Genomic DNA, 19,580 nt, shown 5'->3' on the forward strand with positions numbered 1-19,580 from the left:
ATAACACTTTACAACTTCATCATGGGTCTGTATTCACACTTTGGGTGTCTGCTGATGCCCAATTGCCCATACGTCAGACTGTTGCTTACCTGGGTGATTCAGAAGGCAATTATATGAGGTCTGCTGCCAGACTACATTAATGTTGGAAAAACTTGAGCTAGCAAATAGTGTTATCACGACTTTCTGCTAAGGGTTAGGTATCTTGCAGTCCAGATATTGAGACATTTGCCAAAAGCCTGCACATGTCAACAGGATATGGTAATAATATTCTAATGCTTATAGGTACATTCGTGTCAACTGAAACACAAATTCTGAGGTATTTTGGAGAGCCACTGATGAGTTTATGGTACTTAAAAATATATTTTTATATATACTGGGACTCCGTATTTGCCAAATATGCTGCAGAAATCTCCCTCCACTGAGTCTGGCTGCAACTATTTTAACTGTGGGTAACTGAAGCCGCTGTCTGTTCACCTCCTGGATTTACACAGACACACATACAGCTCTGCAGATCCGATTGGCCCTCTTACGACTCATCCCCCCTCCCTTCCTGGCAAACTTATGAGAGTGAGAGAGAGAGAACTGTGCTTGAGGTCATAAGCCTAGGCTTTTAACCAGACAAGAAACAGAAAATGGGCAGAAAAAAAAAAAAGTTTTACTATCCAAAGTTAAAACAAGGGCAGAGGATTTAATGGGTGAAAAAAATTACTGAAGGTCAGCTTTAAAGTGGTTGTAAACCCAAAAAAAAAAAAAAAAAAAAAAAAAACACAAACCTGCAAGACAAAAGGCATAATGAGCTAATATGGATAGCATACAAAATCATATAAATGAATTAAAAATAAATAAATAAATAAAAAGGGTACAAATGTCATTCAACTGCAGTTTTAACATATTTAAAAAATAAAATAAAATTAAAGACAATCTTTTTGTTACCTTGGTATAACTGATTTTACTCACCCATTAGAAAACGTAGTGGATATTCTTCATATTTCTTAATAACTGATCCCATATAAAACTTACTTCCAAAAAGCTCAGGAGGCATAAATGTGCCATACTTTGCCATCCCTATTTCATAGGGAGTAAATTCCACCCAGTCTGCAAGTAAAATGGTATTGAATCAGGTGGATATTGGAATAGTACAAAACCAGTATTGTCTTTTAAAGGAGTTGTAAATAAAAAAAAATGTTATGCTGAAATGACTGTTTACAGGGTATAGAGACATAATAGTTAACCGATTCCTCTGCTATACAGAGCCACAGAGCCAATACAGGGCAGTGATGGTTTGGACATCACTGGACACACAGTAATCACACCTCCTTGAAGTTAGCGACCACAGAGAGAAAGCTCCCAGTACTGTGGTTAACAGGAAACAGACAACCAGGAAGTGTGGAGATCAGAGAAGAATTACAGCAACTTGAGAGCAAAAACGAACAATGAGGACATGAAAACAGCACTGCATTAAGGTAAAGGAAGCTATTAAGATAAAAAAAAAAATACTTTACAAACCAACATCAGCCAAAACCAACCTAAAATCACACATAGAATTACATAGAATAGATTTAATATAGATGCAAAACATATATTTTTTTATAGTTGTATTAAAACTAAAATCCAGTAAGTGAAAGCAAGCATTTACACTGTGCCACTCTCACTCCATGGGATTTCTCAACGTGACAGTGGGACTTGATCTGACAGTGATTTGACTTGGGCAGTGGTGTCTGACCTAATAAGTTGCAATATACTGTATTCTCTACTACATGTTGTTTGTAATTTGCCCTGGACTGCCACAGTCCACACAATGTACATTACATACCCCTGACACTTTCTGCACACTGTGCTACATGTTACATAATCTGGACCACTGCATTCTGCAAATTGTGCTACAATTTACATACTGCAGACTTCTGCAAAAAATGCATGCAGTTTGTATGTTACGTACAGTGGATGACTTGGTGGTTGTAACGTCACATCTATTAATTACTTTGATCCTCTCTGTTTTAGGTCCATGTTTAGCACAGTGTGTGTGTGTGTTTTCTTAAAATTATAATGCTAAAATAACTTATTTGCACAGTACTGCTGTGCAGTCATGTGTTCCCCCTCTGCTTCCGTTCCCAATCTAAGAGAGCCCTCTGTATAAAAAAAAAAAAAAAAAATGGGGAGCTTTGTTAAAGCCTGAATGAAAAAATCCCATTTAGCAATCTCCATATCTTTTTACAACACGGAAGGGGGTTGCCAACTAGGAGTTTTTCATCCAGGCTTCCAGAGGGGCCCAAATGACCTACAGGCATGACAATAAAACTAATAAAAAATAAAAAAAAACATTTTTTTTTACATCTACTGGGGTCCGTTGACTGCAAGCTACTTTAGGGAAAAGGTGAACTTTCATCTTTAGCTGCCAGGCCTTGCCTATTTTTTTTTGATGTTCAGTGGCCAGACCATTGTTGCCATTTTTACCTTTTTTGTCGTTAACCACTATTTTTCAATTACAAATCTGAAATTTAAAGCACAAGGCCTGTAGAACAAAAAGATGGTGTTACTGATTTTTTTATGTCCTTTGTTAGTTGTGCAAATGTTTATCTAACCTATATATTTAATAAAAAAACACTGAAATCATTAGCGCACACAAATATAAAAGAACTTCCAAAATTACTACACAATCTAAATAAAAAAACAGTATTAATGTTAACAAATATTTGTAAACTTTAATTTACATCTTAATAAAAAGTTGAAATCAAAGGAAAGCAAAAAAATTAGGGCTGCTATTGATTAAAATTTTTGTGTTCGATTAATCGTTTTTTTTTTAATCGATTAATCGACTAATTTCGATTAATTAACGCACATACAGATACAACTACTTTTAGCTGATCTCCTTGCATTGCAACTCTGCATTAGTCAGTGGTAATTGTGGTATACACTATATACAATCACTCGACACTAGTTCGTTTCCACAATCAATGACTTCCCCCCCATACCGTAATATCCACATCTGCCCCCAAACCGTAATATCCACATCTTCCCCCCCCCCCATACTGTAATATCCATATATCCCCCCCATACTGCAAGAATATACACATCTGCCCCCCATACTGTAATATACACATCTGCCCCCCATACTGTAATATACACATCTGCCCCCCATGCTGTAATATACACATCTGCCTCCCATACTGCAAGAATATACACATCTGCCTCCCATACTGCAAGAATATACACATCTGCCCCCATGTGTACATTACAGCATGGGGGCAGATGTGTATATTCTTACAGTATGGGGGCAGATGTGTATATTCTTGCAGTATGGGGGCAGATGTGTATATTACAGCATCTGCCCCCATGCTTTTATATACACACATCTGCCCCCATGCTTTTATATACACACATCTGCCCCCATGCTTTTATATACACACATCTGCCCCCATGCTTTTATACACACACATCTGCCCCCATGCTTTTATACACACACATCTGCCCCCATGCTTTTATACACACACATCTGCCCCCATGCTTTTATACACACACATCTGCCCCCATGCTTTTATACACACACATCTGCCCCCATGCTTTTATACACACATCTGCCCCCATGCTTTTATATACACATCTGCCCCCATGCTTTTATATACACATCTGCCCCCATGCTTATACACATCTGCCCCCATGCTTATACACATCTGCCCCCATGCTTATACACATCTGCCCCCATGCTTATAGTCTTATACACATCTGCCCCCATGCTTTAATATAAAGAATGGTTTGTTGTCCTCTCTTACCTACATCAGGCAGACCCGTCGGCAGAGAGGCTGATGGACACGTGTGCGCGGGAACATAATACAAGCAGGGCGGGTGGGTGATGATGACGTCAGCGCGCCGCTACTTGGTTGCCGCCGGGTGGACCAAGATGGCTCCGGAGCTAGGCCGAAGCCGCGGCCTTTCCTATCGGCGAGACCGCGGAGCTCACTCCGCGGTTCGTCGATCAAAATAATTTTAGTCGATCAAAGAAATTAACGATTAATCGAACAATTAATCGTTAATTTCCGCAGCCCTAAAAAAAATGTTAATGGGCAACTGAAAGCGTAAAACAAAAGACAACTTTTCTTTACATACACTTAAAGGGGTGGTTCACCCTAAAAACTACTTTTTTTTTTATTACAATGGCCCCCCACATTACAATACGATTAAGGCTATTATTATTTTTTTGATGCTGTACATACCTTTGTACAGCATATTCACCCGTTGCGAGTCCCGTGGGAGTGGGCGTTCCTCACGTCTGTGATTGACATTTTGACCAAAAACGAGCTCCCCCCCGTCGCGTAAGCCGCGTCACGGTTGGCGAAAGGAGCCGAACGGCGAGTCGGCGCTATACTGCGCATGCGCATCGCCGTTCGGCTCCTTTCGCCAATTGTGACGCGGCTTACGCGACGGGGGGGAGCTCGTTTTTGGTCAAAATGTCAATCACAGACATGTGAGGAACGCCCACTCCAAGGGGGGATCGCAACGGGTGAATATGCTGTACAAAGGTATGTACAGCATCAAAAAAATAATAATAGCCTTAATCGTATTGTAATGTGGGGGGCCAGTGTAATAAGAAAAAGTAGTTTTTAGGGTGAACCACCCCTTTAACCTGTTGACCCGGCAACATATGTGGCAGGCTTTATGTCGTGTTACCACATATATGCATTCAGCAGATGTTTTGTGCTGGGAGCATGCTCAATGATGTGTCCTCAGCATCATGTCATTGACAGCTCCTTTTCACTGTTCCATTGGGAGCTGGTAGAGTGGGCTACCGTTCATGTGACCCATGACTGTCAGGAAACTATCTGAACCTACAATTTCTGCAGTATCTCTTTTTGCGAAGCCAACTGAAATGCTGGACAGCTCCCTGGACAAAACCGTGGACAATCTTGCCTTGAACAAGGTTTCTTATTAACCTTGAACTCTTTGCTTCTCCAATGAACTTCCTATTTAACCCCTTCACGCCCACGTAACACAAATATATGGCCTTACTGGACTGGGATTTTTTCTGTGGGGACGCATATTTGCTGCACAATGCGCTTCCAGCACGGAGACCGGGGTCTCACTGTAAAACCCGTACCAATGATTGGAACCCGGAACTTGAGATTCTGGGTCACCAGATCGCTGTGATAGCCTCCAATTGACTATCACAGTGATCAGTCACTGTGAAGCATGCCCCTGTGTTTTCTTCTCTGTGAATGGAGGAGAGAGATGCATCGTATCTTTCTCTCCTTGCAGAGAAAAAAAAAAACCTACAGCAAGGTTTGATCTAGGTCATTGCCAGGGTCAGTGTTTAGGTCAAAGGTCAGGGTTTAACATTTAAAAAAAAAAAGTTTTAACTGCTTCAGCCCCGGACCATTTTTCTGGTCAAAGACCAGGCATTTTTTTAGCGATTCGGCACTGCGTCGCTTTAACTGACAATTGCGTTCGTGCGACGTGGCTTGCAAACAAAATTGATGCCCATTTTTTCCCACAAATAGAGCTTTCTTTTGTGGTATTTGATCACCTCTGCGTTTTTTATTTTTTGCGCTATAAACAAAAATAGAAACGAGCGACAATTTAAAAAAAAAGATGCAATATTTTTAACTTTTTGCTATAATAAATATCCCCAAAAAATATATAACTTTTTTTCCCCTCAGTTTAGGCCGATACCTATTCTTCTACATATTTTTGGTAAAAATCGCAATAATCATTTGATTGGTTTGCGCATAAGTTATAGCATGCCAACATTGGGTGTAGTTTTATGGCATTTTTATTATTATTTTTTTTACTAGTAATTGCGGCGATCAGCGATTTTTATTGTGACTGCGACTTTATGGAGGATACATCGGACACTTTTGACAAATTCTTGCTATAATAATGCACTGATTACTGTAAAAAATACACTGACAGTGAAGGGGTTAACTACTAGGTGGCGCTGCAGGGGTTAAGTCAGTACTAGTGAGTGATTCTTACTGTTGGGGGGCGTGGCTACACGGGCCACATCACTGATGAGCGTTCCCAATCACAGGGGAACAGCCATCAGTGACAGTGTCACTAGTCAGAATAGGGAAATGCCTAGTTTACAAAGGCATACCCCTGTTCTGCCTTTGCCGCAATCGTGGGCTGCCCGGAAACAGAGTTCCCAGGACCCATGAGCACACTCACGAGGTACGCGGCGGGCTTGTGCGCCCGCTAGGCGTCAAATTGAAAGGGACGTACAGGTACGCCATTGTGCCTGTCCGTGCCATTCTGCCAACGTACATCTGCGTGCGGCAGTTGGCAAGTGGTTAAGTAGTATCAGTGTGTTTTAGGTGGGATAAAGCAAAACTAACACAATTTTATTTTGGCTGTACTGCGGGTACATAGAACAACTAACATACACATGTGCTATGGCTGTAAACATCAGGAGCAGGAAAATTAATTTTTGGGTTGTTCTTTGGTAAAGGGTTATGGTAGTACCAAGATATATGCAGCCAATATGCAGCTATTTTATTTACTATTTTGGGACAGTTTTCTTTGACAATAAATAAAAAAAATCAGGAGATAGCCATTACCATTTACCACCAAATAAAAGCCCAATTTGTCCTGAAAAACAAGGTATAAAACACCTGGATGCACAACGTAGTTGTGATGATATGTACCGTTTTACCAACACATGTCAAAGTTGCAAAATTGTGCTTAGGCATTTAGATTTGTTTTACCCTTAGGCGCGAAGGGGTTTAAAGGTTAAATTCACCTTTCTTAACATGCTAGATGTTACACCCATTTTGTACACATCAATATACCACTCTCCAGCCCTTTGTGAACAAACCGCCTCCTGTTGCAGACATTTCACATTTTGACTCACCAGTTCAGAGCATATAATATTTGAAATATTTGGTTGTAGCAGGAGGCAGTTTGTTTCCCCAAAGGCTGGAGAGCAGTACAGATATTTATCAATCATGCAATATCATCAAGTGACACGTGTGTTTGGCCCCAAATGTATACTGCAGCAGGACAATGACCCCACACATGCAGCCAATTTCATTAAGAACCATCTTTAGTGTGCCAAGAACAAGGAGCCCAGAAAGTGATGGTCTGGCTCCCGCAGAGCCCTGATCTCAATGTCGAGTCTGTCTGGGATTACATGAAGAGACAGAAGGATATGAGGCAGATGTGTTGTTGGTTCTCTAAGGCCCCTTTTAGACGTGTGGACTGTATGTCCGCATTTTCATCCATCTGTTGTGGATGAAAACAGGACATACATTGGTCCCTATGTGATTGCGGGTGTCAGCGGATGACCATCCGCTGACACCCGTAATCACCCGCCTCCACAAAGCTCTGCAAAATCGGACGGAAGAAAATCCTATTTTTCTTCCGTCTGGCGGATCGGATCGGGTGAAAACAGACATACAGTCCGTGTTCATCCGATCCCCCCATAGGGGAGAGCGGAGAAAAGACAGGGCGGTCCCTGCACAGTGTGCGGGGACCGCCCGGTCAGCTGACGGCTCAGCAGGGATTTTACAGAGCATCCCTGCTGAGCTTGACGGACACACGGAGGTGGATCATTACTGATCCGCCCGTGTGAAAGGGCCCTAAGATGTTTGAAACAACCTGCCAAGTTCATTTAAAACTGTGTGCATGTGTACATAAAATAACTGAAGAATTGATGCAGTTTTGAAAGCAAAAGGGTGGTCAAGCCAAATATTGATTATATTTGGGCTTCTCTTCCGTTTATTTTTATCAATTAACAAAATGGAAAATAAATGAACTATTAGCTTGTCCATTTCTCAAAGCATTCTTAATTGACAGCATTTTACACACCTGTCTAAACCTTTTGCACAGTACTGCATATCTACCTATGGTTCCAGTACCATCAATCTATTACTTCAAGCATTCCAAAAGGGACACAGTGCAGAACATGGCTTGGTATGTCAGTAACGAGGAAAGATCTGCTGCAGGGAAACCAGAACGTCTACTGGTGACTACTCCTTATTTAGAAGTTGGTAAGTAGCATATCCGAACTGAGAAGAGTCTCAAGCTGATCTCATATGGAACAAATCATTACCAGATGAAAGGCCAGCCTAAAGATTACAATCAGAATACTAGACAGGTGAGCAATGCCAGGGTGTGCAACAAAAGTCCTGGATAGGAAAGATGTAGCCTAATAAAGTATTTTCATGCTCGTGGTTCAGTTTAAACTGGAACTGATAGCTTATAGAAACTTCAGCAGCTCATTTAAAAACAAAACCTTTTTTATTTTTAATGGAATGAAGATCATAAATTTATCACAAATACCATTTTTAAATACAGAATTACAGGTATTAACCTAATTATACAGAAACATTAAATAATTAAGTTTTCTTTTTACTAAATTGTACCAAATTATTAACAAACAGCCACATAGAAAAGCAATTTAAAAAAAGATTTCTAACTATATTAGACTAGCGATACACAAATGGAATCTTTGCATGCCGATATGATAAAAATCATTATGTGGTTAAGGTTTTATTATATGCTTCATCTTTCGTTTATATTCATTCATAATCTAGATTATATGTGAATTTAACCACTTCAATACTGGGCACTTTTACCCCCTTCCTGCCCAAGCCATTTTTCAGCTTTCAGCTCAATGACAATTGCGCGGTCATGCAACACTTTACCCAAATGAAATTTTAATCAGTTTTTCCCCACAAATAGAGCTTTCTTTTGGTGGTATTGGATCACCTCTGCGTTTTTTTTTGCTATAAACAAAAGAAGAGCAACAATAAAAAAAAAAAAAAAGCAATATTTTTTACTTTTTGCTATAATAAATATCCCCCCCCCCCCCCCCCAAAAAAAAAAAAAAATTGTTTCTCAGTATTGGCCGATACGTATTCTTCTACATATTTTTGGTAAAAAAAAAAATCGCTATAAGTGTATATTGATTGATTTGCGCAGAAGTTATAGTGGCTACAAAATAGGGAATAGATTTATAGCATTTTTTTTTTTTTTTTTAATAGTAATGGCGGCGATCAGTGATTTTTAATGTGACTGCGATATTGCGGCGGACACATCAGACACTTGACACTACTTTGGGACCATTCACATTTATACAGCAAACAATGCTATAAATATGCACCGATTACTGTGTAAATGTGACTGGCAGGGAACAAGTTAACACTATGGGGCGATCAAGGGGTTAAATGTGAATCCTAGTTAGTGATTCTAACTGTAGGGGGAGGGGACTGACTGGGGGAGGTGACCGATCTGTGTCCCTATGTACAAGGGACACACCATCGGTCTCCTCTCCCTGACAGGACGTAGATCTCTGTTTACACACACAGATCCACGATCCTGCTCAATTACTGGGCAATCGCGGGTGCCCGGAGGCCATCGCGGCCGCTGGGCATTCGCATCGGGTTCCCAGTAATGCAAGGGTGCGCGCGCCCCCTAGTGGCTCTGCAAGGCGAGGACGTCATATGACGTCCTCCCAGAACAAGAGCACTATCGTTCCGCCGTCAATTGACGGCGGCCGGTAGTAAAGCGGTTAAAGTTAACAATTGTCGCAATAGCAATTTAATATAGGTTCTGAACCTCATGAACAGTACATTTATTGCTTAAAAACACACCTGGGTAAATCAGTTTTGGGTCACACTGATGTGCTTAAAAACATGATATGCTTTAAAAAAAAAAAATGCATATCACATTTTTAATGTGCTTTTAATGCAAGAATCAGATAAGTGGCTCAAAAAATGCACCAAAAACGCAGATGCTGTACACTTTTGATGTGTTCTCAATGACTTGCAATGAGAGGCAGTTCCGGGACAAGGTCATACAGTGCCCAGGGTGAAGCTGTCAAGCTATCAGGACAGGGCATGGAAAAGAAAAAAAAAACGACCATTCCCTCTGTAAAGTGCCCTGTATTTAATATCAACACAGAGCTCTGGGCTGCGATTTGACACAGCCGATCAGCAGGTCCCAGCCATAAATCATTGGCTGGGATCTGCTGAGTCTCCTGCTGTGTCAAATCACAGGGGAGTAGGACCGTGGAAGCATGCAAAAACCCTAAAACAGGCAGCGGCTCTTTACACTCCTCCCATCCTGCCTCCGGCCGAAGTGATGTCACGCCACCGGGATGGAACTATGAAGAACCGCCTTCATAGGAGGAGTGAAGCGCTGACCTGGAGGGGCTGGTGTGGTGACGATCTGTCTAGGCTTGATCTGGGTGCAGGAGCACACTCGGCACATTACAGTAAAAGGTACAGACAGAACAGAGACAATTAGCGGCGCCAGCTAGTGTGTACTGTAAAGCACACTAACAGCACTTCACCTGAGCCCCCCTCCCTCCAGCAAATTATACCTCCCAGGGCATCCATCCATTCCGCCCCTGCCTTGTACCGGCCCTGATGAAAGGTACACTTTTGGTGCACTTTTGAAAAGGCACACCAAAGATGCAAAACTCAGGTCAAACAGTACAGCAATGTGACCAGGTAGATAGGATTTAAAGTGAAATCATTCTAAATGTACCTTAGTCACCCTGGAAAGGTGTGAAAGGGGCCTTATGCCCCATACACACGATCGGTTTTCCCGTCAGGAAAAAGTTGAATGTTTTTTCCGACGGAATTCCTCTCAAGCCTGCTTTGCATACACACAGTCACACAAAAGTTCAGTGAACTTTTGTCTACGAAAAACGCGGTGACGTAAAAGACTACGATGAGCCAAGAAAATTAAGTTTAATGCTTCTGAGCATGCGTCAAATTGTTTCCGAGCATGCATAGGAATTTTGCACGTTGGGATTAGTACACACGATCGGAAAATTCCGATAATTTTTTTCCCGACAAGAAAAAAAAAAAGATCCTGCTCTATCTTTTTCCAGCAGTTTCCCTGTTGGAAAACGTCTGATGGAGCATACACACGGTCGGGATTCCCGACCAAAAGCTCTCATCAGACTTTTTCCAACGTTTACACTGATCGTGTGTACGGGGCATTAGTGTTTTATGTTCAGTGATTAGAAATATCAACAAGATGAGGTCAGTGTTAAGGTGCCTTAATGGTGCCAACATAAAATGATACTGGCATTACATGCATGATCTGGTTTCTATAAACATAAACATAGTGCCCCTATGGAAAGCAGATGCATGCATAGGCCATTTTCCAGTAGATAAATAGCAATCAGCTAGAAAAATATACCCCGATTGATTGACTCTTCACTTAAGAGGGCTTGGTCAGCTGACTGTAAACAGATAAACTGGCCATTTGATCTCTAGGTGGATGTGCTGCTTATCTCAATGAAGGCAACAGTAACTAACAGGATTTTAAAACTGACCGATCGATATTGCCTTTTTTAGAGATCTTGAATTTTGGGGGTCTGTCTGCCACTAATGACATGAGACAATTGCCCTGATCCAATCTTGCAAGCAATTTTAACTTATGCTCATGTGTTTTAGTGAATTCAATATAGCAAGATTTTTATTATAATCAGTCTCTCAGGACGTAACACATACCACGCTATTTTAAACCCAAGTAGATCAATCATTGAGATAACGAGCCAGAATGTAAAACATTAGGTAAATCTTGCCCTTTGCATTCTTCATTTTTATTAGGCGTTTAGTCAGACACTTGCTAGCCGACACACTCCTAACTAAGTTTGCAGTCATTTGTGGAAGACGTCAGAACAAAATGTTTTTATAAATTATTCATGTAAACAACCCCTTCCTGCTTACGTCTTTAAGTGAATTAAGTCAAAGTGCATGAAGTCAAGGGCTAATAGTATACGAGAGATCCTCAATAGACATTTATTGGACCAAGTAGGTAAAAGGAATTTTTGAAACACTTAAGTTAAAGAGTTGCAGTGGTAGGGCATTAAATCAAATATTTTTTTTCCCCAATTTCTTCAGTTTTATATTCAAATCCCAAAAGAAGGCATGTCATGACCTAGCTGAAGGCTGTAAAAAAAAAAAAAAAAGTACACTTGTCATGAAAGAAAATATGCAGCCTGCTATCCCTGGCCTTCTTGTGAAAGTGACAGTTGTCCGGTTATCTCTGGCTTCACTAGAAAGGCAAAATGTTTTTTTTCCCCAAAAAAATACTCAATGAATACAATGTCAACTTGCTGCAGGGCTATATAAAGAAAACTAGGGCCCACGCTGAATAAATGGTATTTCCTGGGTGTTTTCAAATGGTTCCACGAAGGGTTAAAAAAGGCTCAACATGCTTTGCGACCGAAATGTCGCTTCTTCAGGAACTTCTAAATTTTAAGAGAACATGCTTCAATTAGAATATGATATAGGACATATATTGCATACATACTGTATTAGTATCTATATACATTTATGTATGTGAACTCACCAATTAATTGGTGCAAGTGAAAAGCATTGGAAGTCGCCCACGCTCTACAAACGCAACAGCCGAAAAGACACTCATACCCCACTCCCGTTGAGAGGTGGAACGCCGCCACCTAACACCAAACTAAGGAGGCACGCCTAACACCGTGTAATAGGAATATGGGGGTGCACCGGGTAACTTCAGATACAAAAAATGTTGAATTACTGTATATGGCAAGTTGCTGTACTGGGGGTTTTAATGGACACATTAATGACAATAAGATAACTCAAAGCAGCTTAAACAGGTGGGCGCAGATTCTTGGGTGTACTAGGAATCACTCTGATGGAAAAAGCAATTCAAGTAAAATGCTAGGTTCTAGGCTTCCATAAAATCTTTGAATTCCACACATAGACATTTATATATTATATATATATATATATTATATATATATATATATATATATATATATATATATATATATATCTATGTGTATATATCTCCCACAGATATATTAGAAAGTACCTAGATTACACCTAGAATTGCCAGCGACAAGCCGTCGGGAATCAATGAGGTGCTATCATATCGGGCTTTCTTATGAGGTACCGGTATGGCCAGCGATCTTTATTTCCAGGCAGGTGAATCGCTAAATATAAAATATATATATCCCAGTGTGCATTGCGGCAAAGTACGCCGCACGGTCCTATTGGTTTCGACGTGGACGTAAATGACGTAAATCCCTATTCACGGATGACTTACGCAAACAACGTAACATTTTCGAATTTCGGCGCAGGGGGGATGGCCTTATTTTACATTACTATTCCAGCTATTTGATGGAATAACTTTAGGCCTGATACTGCGTTACGTAAACGGCGCATCTGTACTGCGTCGGCCGGGCGTACGTTCGTGAATAGGCGTATCTAGTGATTTACATATTCTACGCCGACCGCAATGGAAGCGCCACCTAGCGGTCAGCCTAAAAATTACACTTTAGGATACACGGTGTAAGACACTTACGCCGCTCGTATCCGAGCCTAATTTAAGCGTATCTGGTTTCCAGAATACACTTAAATTAGCGCCGGCGCCCATTCAGACTTAGGCTGGCGTATCTACTGATACGCCAGCCTAAGTCTTTCTGAATCCACCTACTTGTCTTGTATCTGAATACTGTGCTTGCTTGGTCCTACTTTATGGTTCTTTAATTACTAGCCTTTTGTATGTTCAGGAAACCACTTGTCGCATTTCCCTTAAATTGACCTAGTCCAATGAATCAAACTTTTGCAGTATTGTATAAGCAGTATTGTGGACATTTCTAAATCCACCATACTAGCTTATAACTGTTTACACATGTTTATATCGCCTGAAACATTTCGGGTCATTTGTTATAGCATGTTTTTACATGCATGGATAACCGTTTGTTTTTTATCTTTAAGCATTTCTAGTGGTGGTACACACTTTCATTGCTGACACCTGGCGCTGGCTGGAAGGCTTTGACACTGTGGGGAATATGTGGCCACACAAGCTCTTGGGGATTGTTCCCGCCCCTCCCGGATTCCGAGAGGAGGTGGGATGACAGTCCGCCAATGGCACAATGAGAGACATCTTCTATCTGATGTTCTGTCGCGTACTTCCGCTATTCAGCGCCGGGACCGCTCATTGGTGCGCATGCTCCGGATGGCACATGCGCAATGTACTTTCTGGCCGTCTCGTGTGATGTCCGACGCCCGCTGGAGTGGTGTGCATAAAATAGAGAGGCCAGGACTCCACTCCTCAGATGCTTTAGGGAGCAGAGATGCCCAGGACACCTCACTTACTGGCAGCCTGATTGTTTGGTGATTTTTGTTCTATGCAGATCTTGAGAAGGGTTCACGCCTTAAGGGTAGGTTTTTTATCAATTTCCATCGCCAAGGATCCCTTTCTGCTCTCCCTTCTATTACTAACAAGCCCATTACTATAAGGGAATATATTTTGTACATAAAGTGTCACTATAAAACCACAGCGCTATGAGAATAAATTAATATTCAAATCTAAATATGCAAACACAAGTGTACAATGTGATATCACAATGTTAAGTAAATAACTTATAAACTTGTAAACATGCAAAGTAAGTGAAAAAAAGTGAGAAAAAGTTCGTGACGCTACAGAATACGTAACGTATTCAAAAAAGAAAATTCATGTGACTTCAAGAGTAGTTGATCCACTTTCCAGGACTTCCACCACACCTCAGTGTTCAGTGCTCCAATCCCCCTCACAGTGGACACTCACCACAATCAAATGCCTCCCACTCTCGTGTTTGGCTAACGAGCTTGTAATAAGAGTATCTCCAGGGTATCACCAATATACATCCAAATGTTAATTCCGAGAAGTTTCCAAAGTGATAATGCAAAACAAGAAAAAAAATGCACAATAGTGTAAAAACGTAAGACCAGTTTATTAAAACACTCAAATGAACCTTCAAAAGTTGCACTCACAAATCAGAATCACAAAAACAGCTTTGTGTGATAGCAGATCACTGCACACTTCAAACTCCTTAACTGTAGATAATAGTGGTCACGGCGGACCCTCGATTAACCGAATGATCTCACCGCAATCCTTGGCACAGCACACCACCTCAAATGATAGCTCCTTCACTCGATAACACAAAAACAGCTGAAAGATGGCTGCAAACACTCCTAGATGTAACTTGGAACTTCTTTTCTCTCTTTCCTTTTAAACATGGATTAGGCCACGCCCCGACATGTTTCGACTTCCTGTCTTATTCATGGGTATGGCCAAATCCCCACTTCCCTCTTTTATATATACCTGGGGTTATATAGCAGCGAATCAGAGCAGAGAGTGACGAAACGCCATCCTCTGCTTGTGTGTATCGCTCTATCTGGCAGCGAATACGTCACCAGGTCACGTGCAATGGCGCGTCCAATAGGGTGAAAGCATCGCCGTATCTATGGGCGGGAGCTGTGTATGACGTCTCACTCGTCAGTCCAGCAGCACTGAGCGCAGCCAATCATGCTGCGTATCTCTTGTGACACGTTGCCTTGCCGGAAATGACGAGTGAGTGTTGTCTATCGTCAAGGTGCCGCGTTGTCCTAGCAACGGGGGACGCGACCAGCTGGTCACATGCACGTCGCAGCCAATAAACAATTGATCGCAGCAAAAGCCCAGACGGAAGTGCAATGTACATATGGCACATTGACATATCACACAGCGGTTTACTGATTGTTAAAGAAGGACCATACTAGCAGATCAGTATTAAAATTATTAATTTTTTTTTTGTGTGAGTGTAACAGTAATTTTTCAAAAACTAGGAGAATTTAATCATAAATCAGGGGACGGTCTCTCGAGAGTCCCCATGACCACCAATCCCCAGTTATTACACACTAAATAAAAAATATAAAATACAATCAATATTTAAAATCAAATATAAAATTAGCACTATAACTTCGATCTGATATACAAATACCACTACTAGCATTATCTTTAATGAACCAATCTAGACTAAATTAATTCATCAAACACAATGTATACATATACTCACTATTATAAGAGTATTGGGCATCATGCATATGTATAAGTACACACACTAACTGCATACAGATTAAAAATACTACTTAATTTGATCAAGGAATGAATGGTTAATGGTGACTATTGATCACAAATGATCCAATAATTTATGGGTGGAACATTTCTGACATCACAATAGTAAGACCAATTAAATAAACATTTAAATAAACATACAAATGTATGAAAATATAAACTAGATGTCTGACCACATACTGACAATTGCAGAGACAAGGGTTTAACTGGTATCACCCATGCTACTTAGCTAATAGTCCTGCATACCAGTAATCTGGTACAGTCCAGATACGAACTATACGACACATTGTATATTGAGGTCAGTGTTCACCTATAGCATATATCAATAACACAGTTATATAATAAGAACAAAAAAGGAAAAGAAAAAATTGGAGAAATTAAATCTGTCAAGAGTTGTTAATAAAACAATTGAGGTCAACCTCTATGTTTAAACCCCTAGGCTGAAGACATCTAAGCAGGTATATCCACTGGGTTTCGCGTTGTGAGAGGTCCCTAATCCTATTTGAACCCCTCCACCCGAAATATACCACATCAATACCACAGAATTGAATCAAAGATGGATCCTGCTTGTGTCTTTTCTTAAAATGCATTGAGACGCTATGATATTCAAAGCCCTTTTTAATGTTCGCCAAGTGTTCAGCGATTCGCACCCTAAGCAATCTCTTTGTCCTCCCCACATAAAGTAGACCACATGGACACCATAATAGATACACCACGTAAGAGGAGTTACATGTGCTAAATTCTTTGATCTCAAAAGGACTACCATCGCTTCCTCTTACTTGACATATCCCCCTGTTGTGTATTTTGACTGTTCGACAACATATACATCTTCCACAGGGAAAAAAACCTTTCAAGTCAATTTTAATGGAGGGAGTTGGGGGGTCCAGAATTTTCCGGACAACTTTATCTCCGAAATTTGGTGCCTTTCGGTAGATAAACCGAGGATGATCCGGTATTATAGTACCCAAATGTGTGTCTCTGGCTAGGATGTGCCAGTGTTTACGAAAAATCGTTTCAACATCCTTGTATTGGGAATGAAAGCCTGTTAAAAAACCCCATTGATGCTGGCTGTTAGACTCAACAGATGCCCTCTTCCTCAAACATTGTTCCCTCGGTACTTCTGCTACATCTCTTATGATGTTATTCAATTTCGCTTCATTGTACCCCTTCTGTACAAATCTCTGTTTCAACATAGTTGCTTGTTCTAAATAGTCTGATTCCTCAGTACAGTTTCTCCTTACTCTTAGGAACTGTCCTTTCGGGATATTGCTTATCCACGCCGGATGATGTCCACTCCGGATCGACAAGTAGCTGTTACGATCGGTTGTTTTGAAATGTACTTTCGTCTTCAATTTCCCATTTAGATGTTCAATATTGACATCAAGAAAATCTACTGAATTCATACTAATATTATATTCAAGCTTGATGTTGTTCTTGTTATTGTTGAGATCTGTCAGGAACAATCTGAGATCCACCTCCGATCCCTCCCAAATTAGTAAGAGATCGTCGATGAATCTGCGATAGAAGATGAGCTGTTGTCTCTGATTGCAGAAGATATATCTATCCTCCCACTCCGCCATAAACAGGTTGGCGAGGCTGGGGGCAAACTTAGCCCCCATAGCCACGCCAACCTGTTGCGAGAAGAAAAAGCCATTGAACCAAAAATAGTTGTGCGCCATGCAGAACTCCAGAGCTTGGCCCAAAAATTTCTTTTGGACATGAGGGATGTCATCCCTCCTACTCAGTGCCCAATTTAATGCCAGCGCAGCGTCCTCATGCTGGATTATAGTATAAAGGGACGCTACGTCCGCTGTTACCAATATGATGTTGGACCCAGGGTTGATATTTAATAACTCTAAAGATGTTAATAAATCCGTTGTATCTTTCAGGAACGCCCTAGTATTACGAACACTCGGCTGGAGAAACTTATCTAAGTACTCTCCCAACCTAGCAGTCACAGATCCAATCCCATTTACAATGGGTCGGGCTGGTGGGACTGTTGGATGTTTATGAATCTTAGGTAACGTGTATATCACTGGAGTCCTACATACAGTGGGGGCTAAATAAGCCTTTTCTTTGGCATTAAGAGCCTGCGTGCGGAATCCCCAACAAACTAGAGCATCCAATTGCGATTTGTAGTCCTCAGTAGGGTCTGAACCCAATCTTCTGTAGGTCACAGGGTCGCTTAACAGTGTAGTCAATTGATTCAGATAAAACTCTTTATCCATAACGACCACTCCGCCTCCCTTATCTGCAGGGCGGATGATAATCTCCTTGTTGCTTTCAAGGCTTTTTATTCCTTCTTTTATAAATTCAGGGTTCACCTTCTTCTTTTGCGGTAGTTCATCAATATCCTTCAACACCAAATGCTTGAAGACCTCGATGTAATGATTATTCGGGTTTTGGGGATTAAATAGGGATCTATTTTTTAGGCCGCTATCTATATGTGCTGGGGCGGCAGTACTCTTAAAAGATGATTCTGCCGGATGACTCAAGAAGTATTTTTTCATATTAAGAGTCCTTATAAATTTATGAGTGTCAATGTACAAATTGAACTTGTTCATGACTCTCCTTGGTGCACATTTTAGACCAGTATTAAGTATGTTCAATTCTTTCAAATTCAACTCTACTTTGCTTAAATTAAAGATCCCTGTACTTAGGTTTTCCTCGGTCTTTTCTTTGGATTGCTTTCTCCGTCCGGCCCTACAGCCCCTTCTTCTCTTTGGGGGTAGTCTCCATTCTTGGGGTGAGGATATGGATGACCATTCCTGTCCCCCCCCTTGTTGTGACCATTGTGAGGGGGTCTCTTCGGGGTTGCTCCTCTCCCCCTCCCCCTCTGCCCTAAAAAAGGCTGCGGTGGATGATGATAATAATTGGGTGCTGGGTGTGCATACCATTGTTGATATTCTTGTTGAGGATAATACTGACAATGGTTCTGTTCACCCTGTGTGTAATAAGGGCGAGGTGATTGATGACCATGACCATATTGATAATCATCTCTCTCTCGTCTAGGTGCTGCAGGTGATTCGAATTGTGGGCCATACTGTCCACTCCCAGAAGCCTGTGAGTCAGAATTCCGTCTCTGATTAGGCAGTAGATGTTCATTTTTCCTCAGTATGGCTTTACTGGTAGTATGTTTAATCGATTCCTTTTTCTGGCTGACGGTATTTAGTTTTTGTGTAGGCTTCACTTCCTCATTACCGTTTTCAGCTCTGGCAGCAATTTGCCAAGCATAAATCTTGTCATTTTTAAAATCCTCGGAGTCTCGGTTATATTTCTTAACCTTTCTCTTCTGTGTCTCCCTATCAGTCTTCTCCAATTTTTTCTTCATGTTCGTATTGAATTCTTTAATCATAGCAGAGTCATTAATTGGTGCTAATTTATCTTGTATGATTTTAATTTTTTCATTGATCAAACTTAATTTTATCTGTTTCCTTTTCAGGACCAGCACCTGTAATTCCATCCCCACTTTGTTAAAGAATTTCTTCCATTCATCCATATATTTAGTCTCATAGAGACCATCCTGGGGAGTCACCTCCCACCTTAAACTCCTAAAAATAAGTCCCTCCTTATTATAGTGCTCGAATGTAAACACATCCCACCAGGCTTTAATTTGTTTTTCTAATAAAATTTCCAGGGTTTTTAAAATCCCTGGATAATCCTCCTCACAGTCTGTCATTTCCTGACTGGTGGAGAAGATCGTGTCGGCA

General features: G+C 40.9%; 1 protein-coding gene across 3 annotated transcripts in view; it reads right to left on the minus strand.

Annotated features, from left to right (window-relative positions):
* Positions 1–19,580, minus strand: part of PLA2G4A (phospholipase A2 group IVA) — a 227,098-nt gene that overhangs the window by 56,928 nt on the left and 150,590 nt on the right. For all 3 annotated transcript variants that reach the window (XM_040359755.1, XM_040359754.1, XM_040359753.1), the window contains one exon: positions 958–1,095. In XM_040359755.1, coding sequence (XP_040215689.1) covers positions 958–1,095 — 138 coding nt within the window. The remainder of the gene's footprint in view (positions 1–957; positions 1,096–19,580) is intronic.

This window comes from Rana temporaria, chromosome 7 (genome assembly GCF_905171775.1).
Source record: "Rana temporaria chromosome 7, aRanTem1.1, whole genome shotgun sequence".
Classification (NCBI taxonomy): Eukaryota; Metazoa; Chordata; class Amphibia; order Anura; family Ranidae; genus Rana; species Rana temporaria.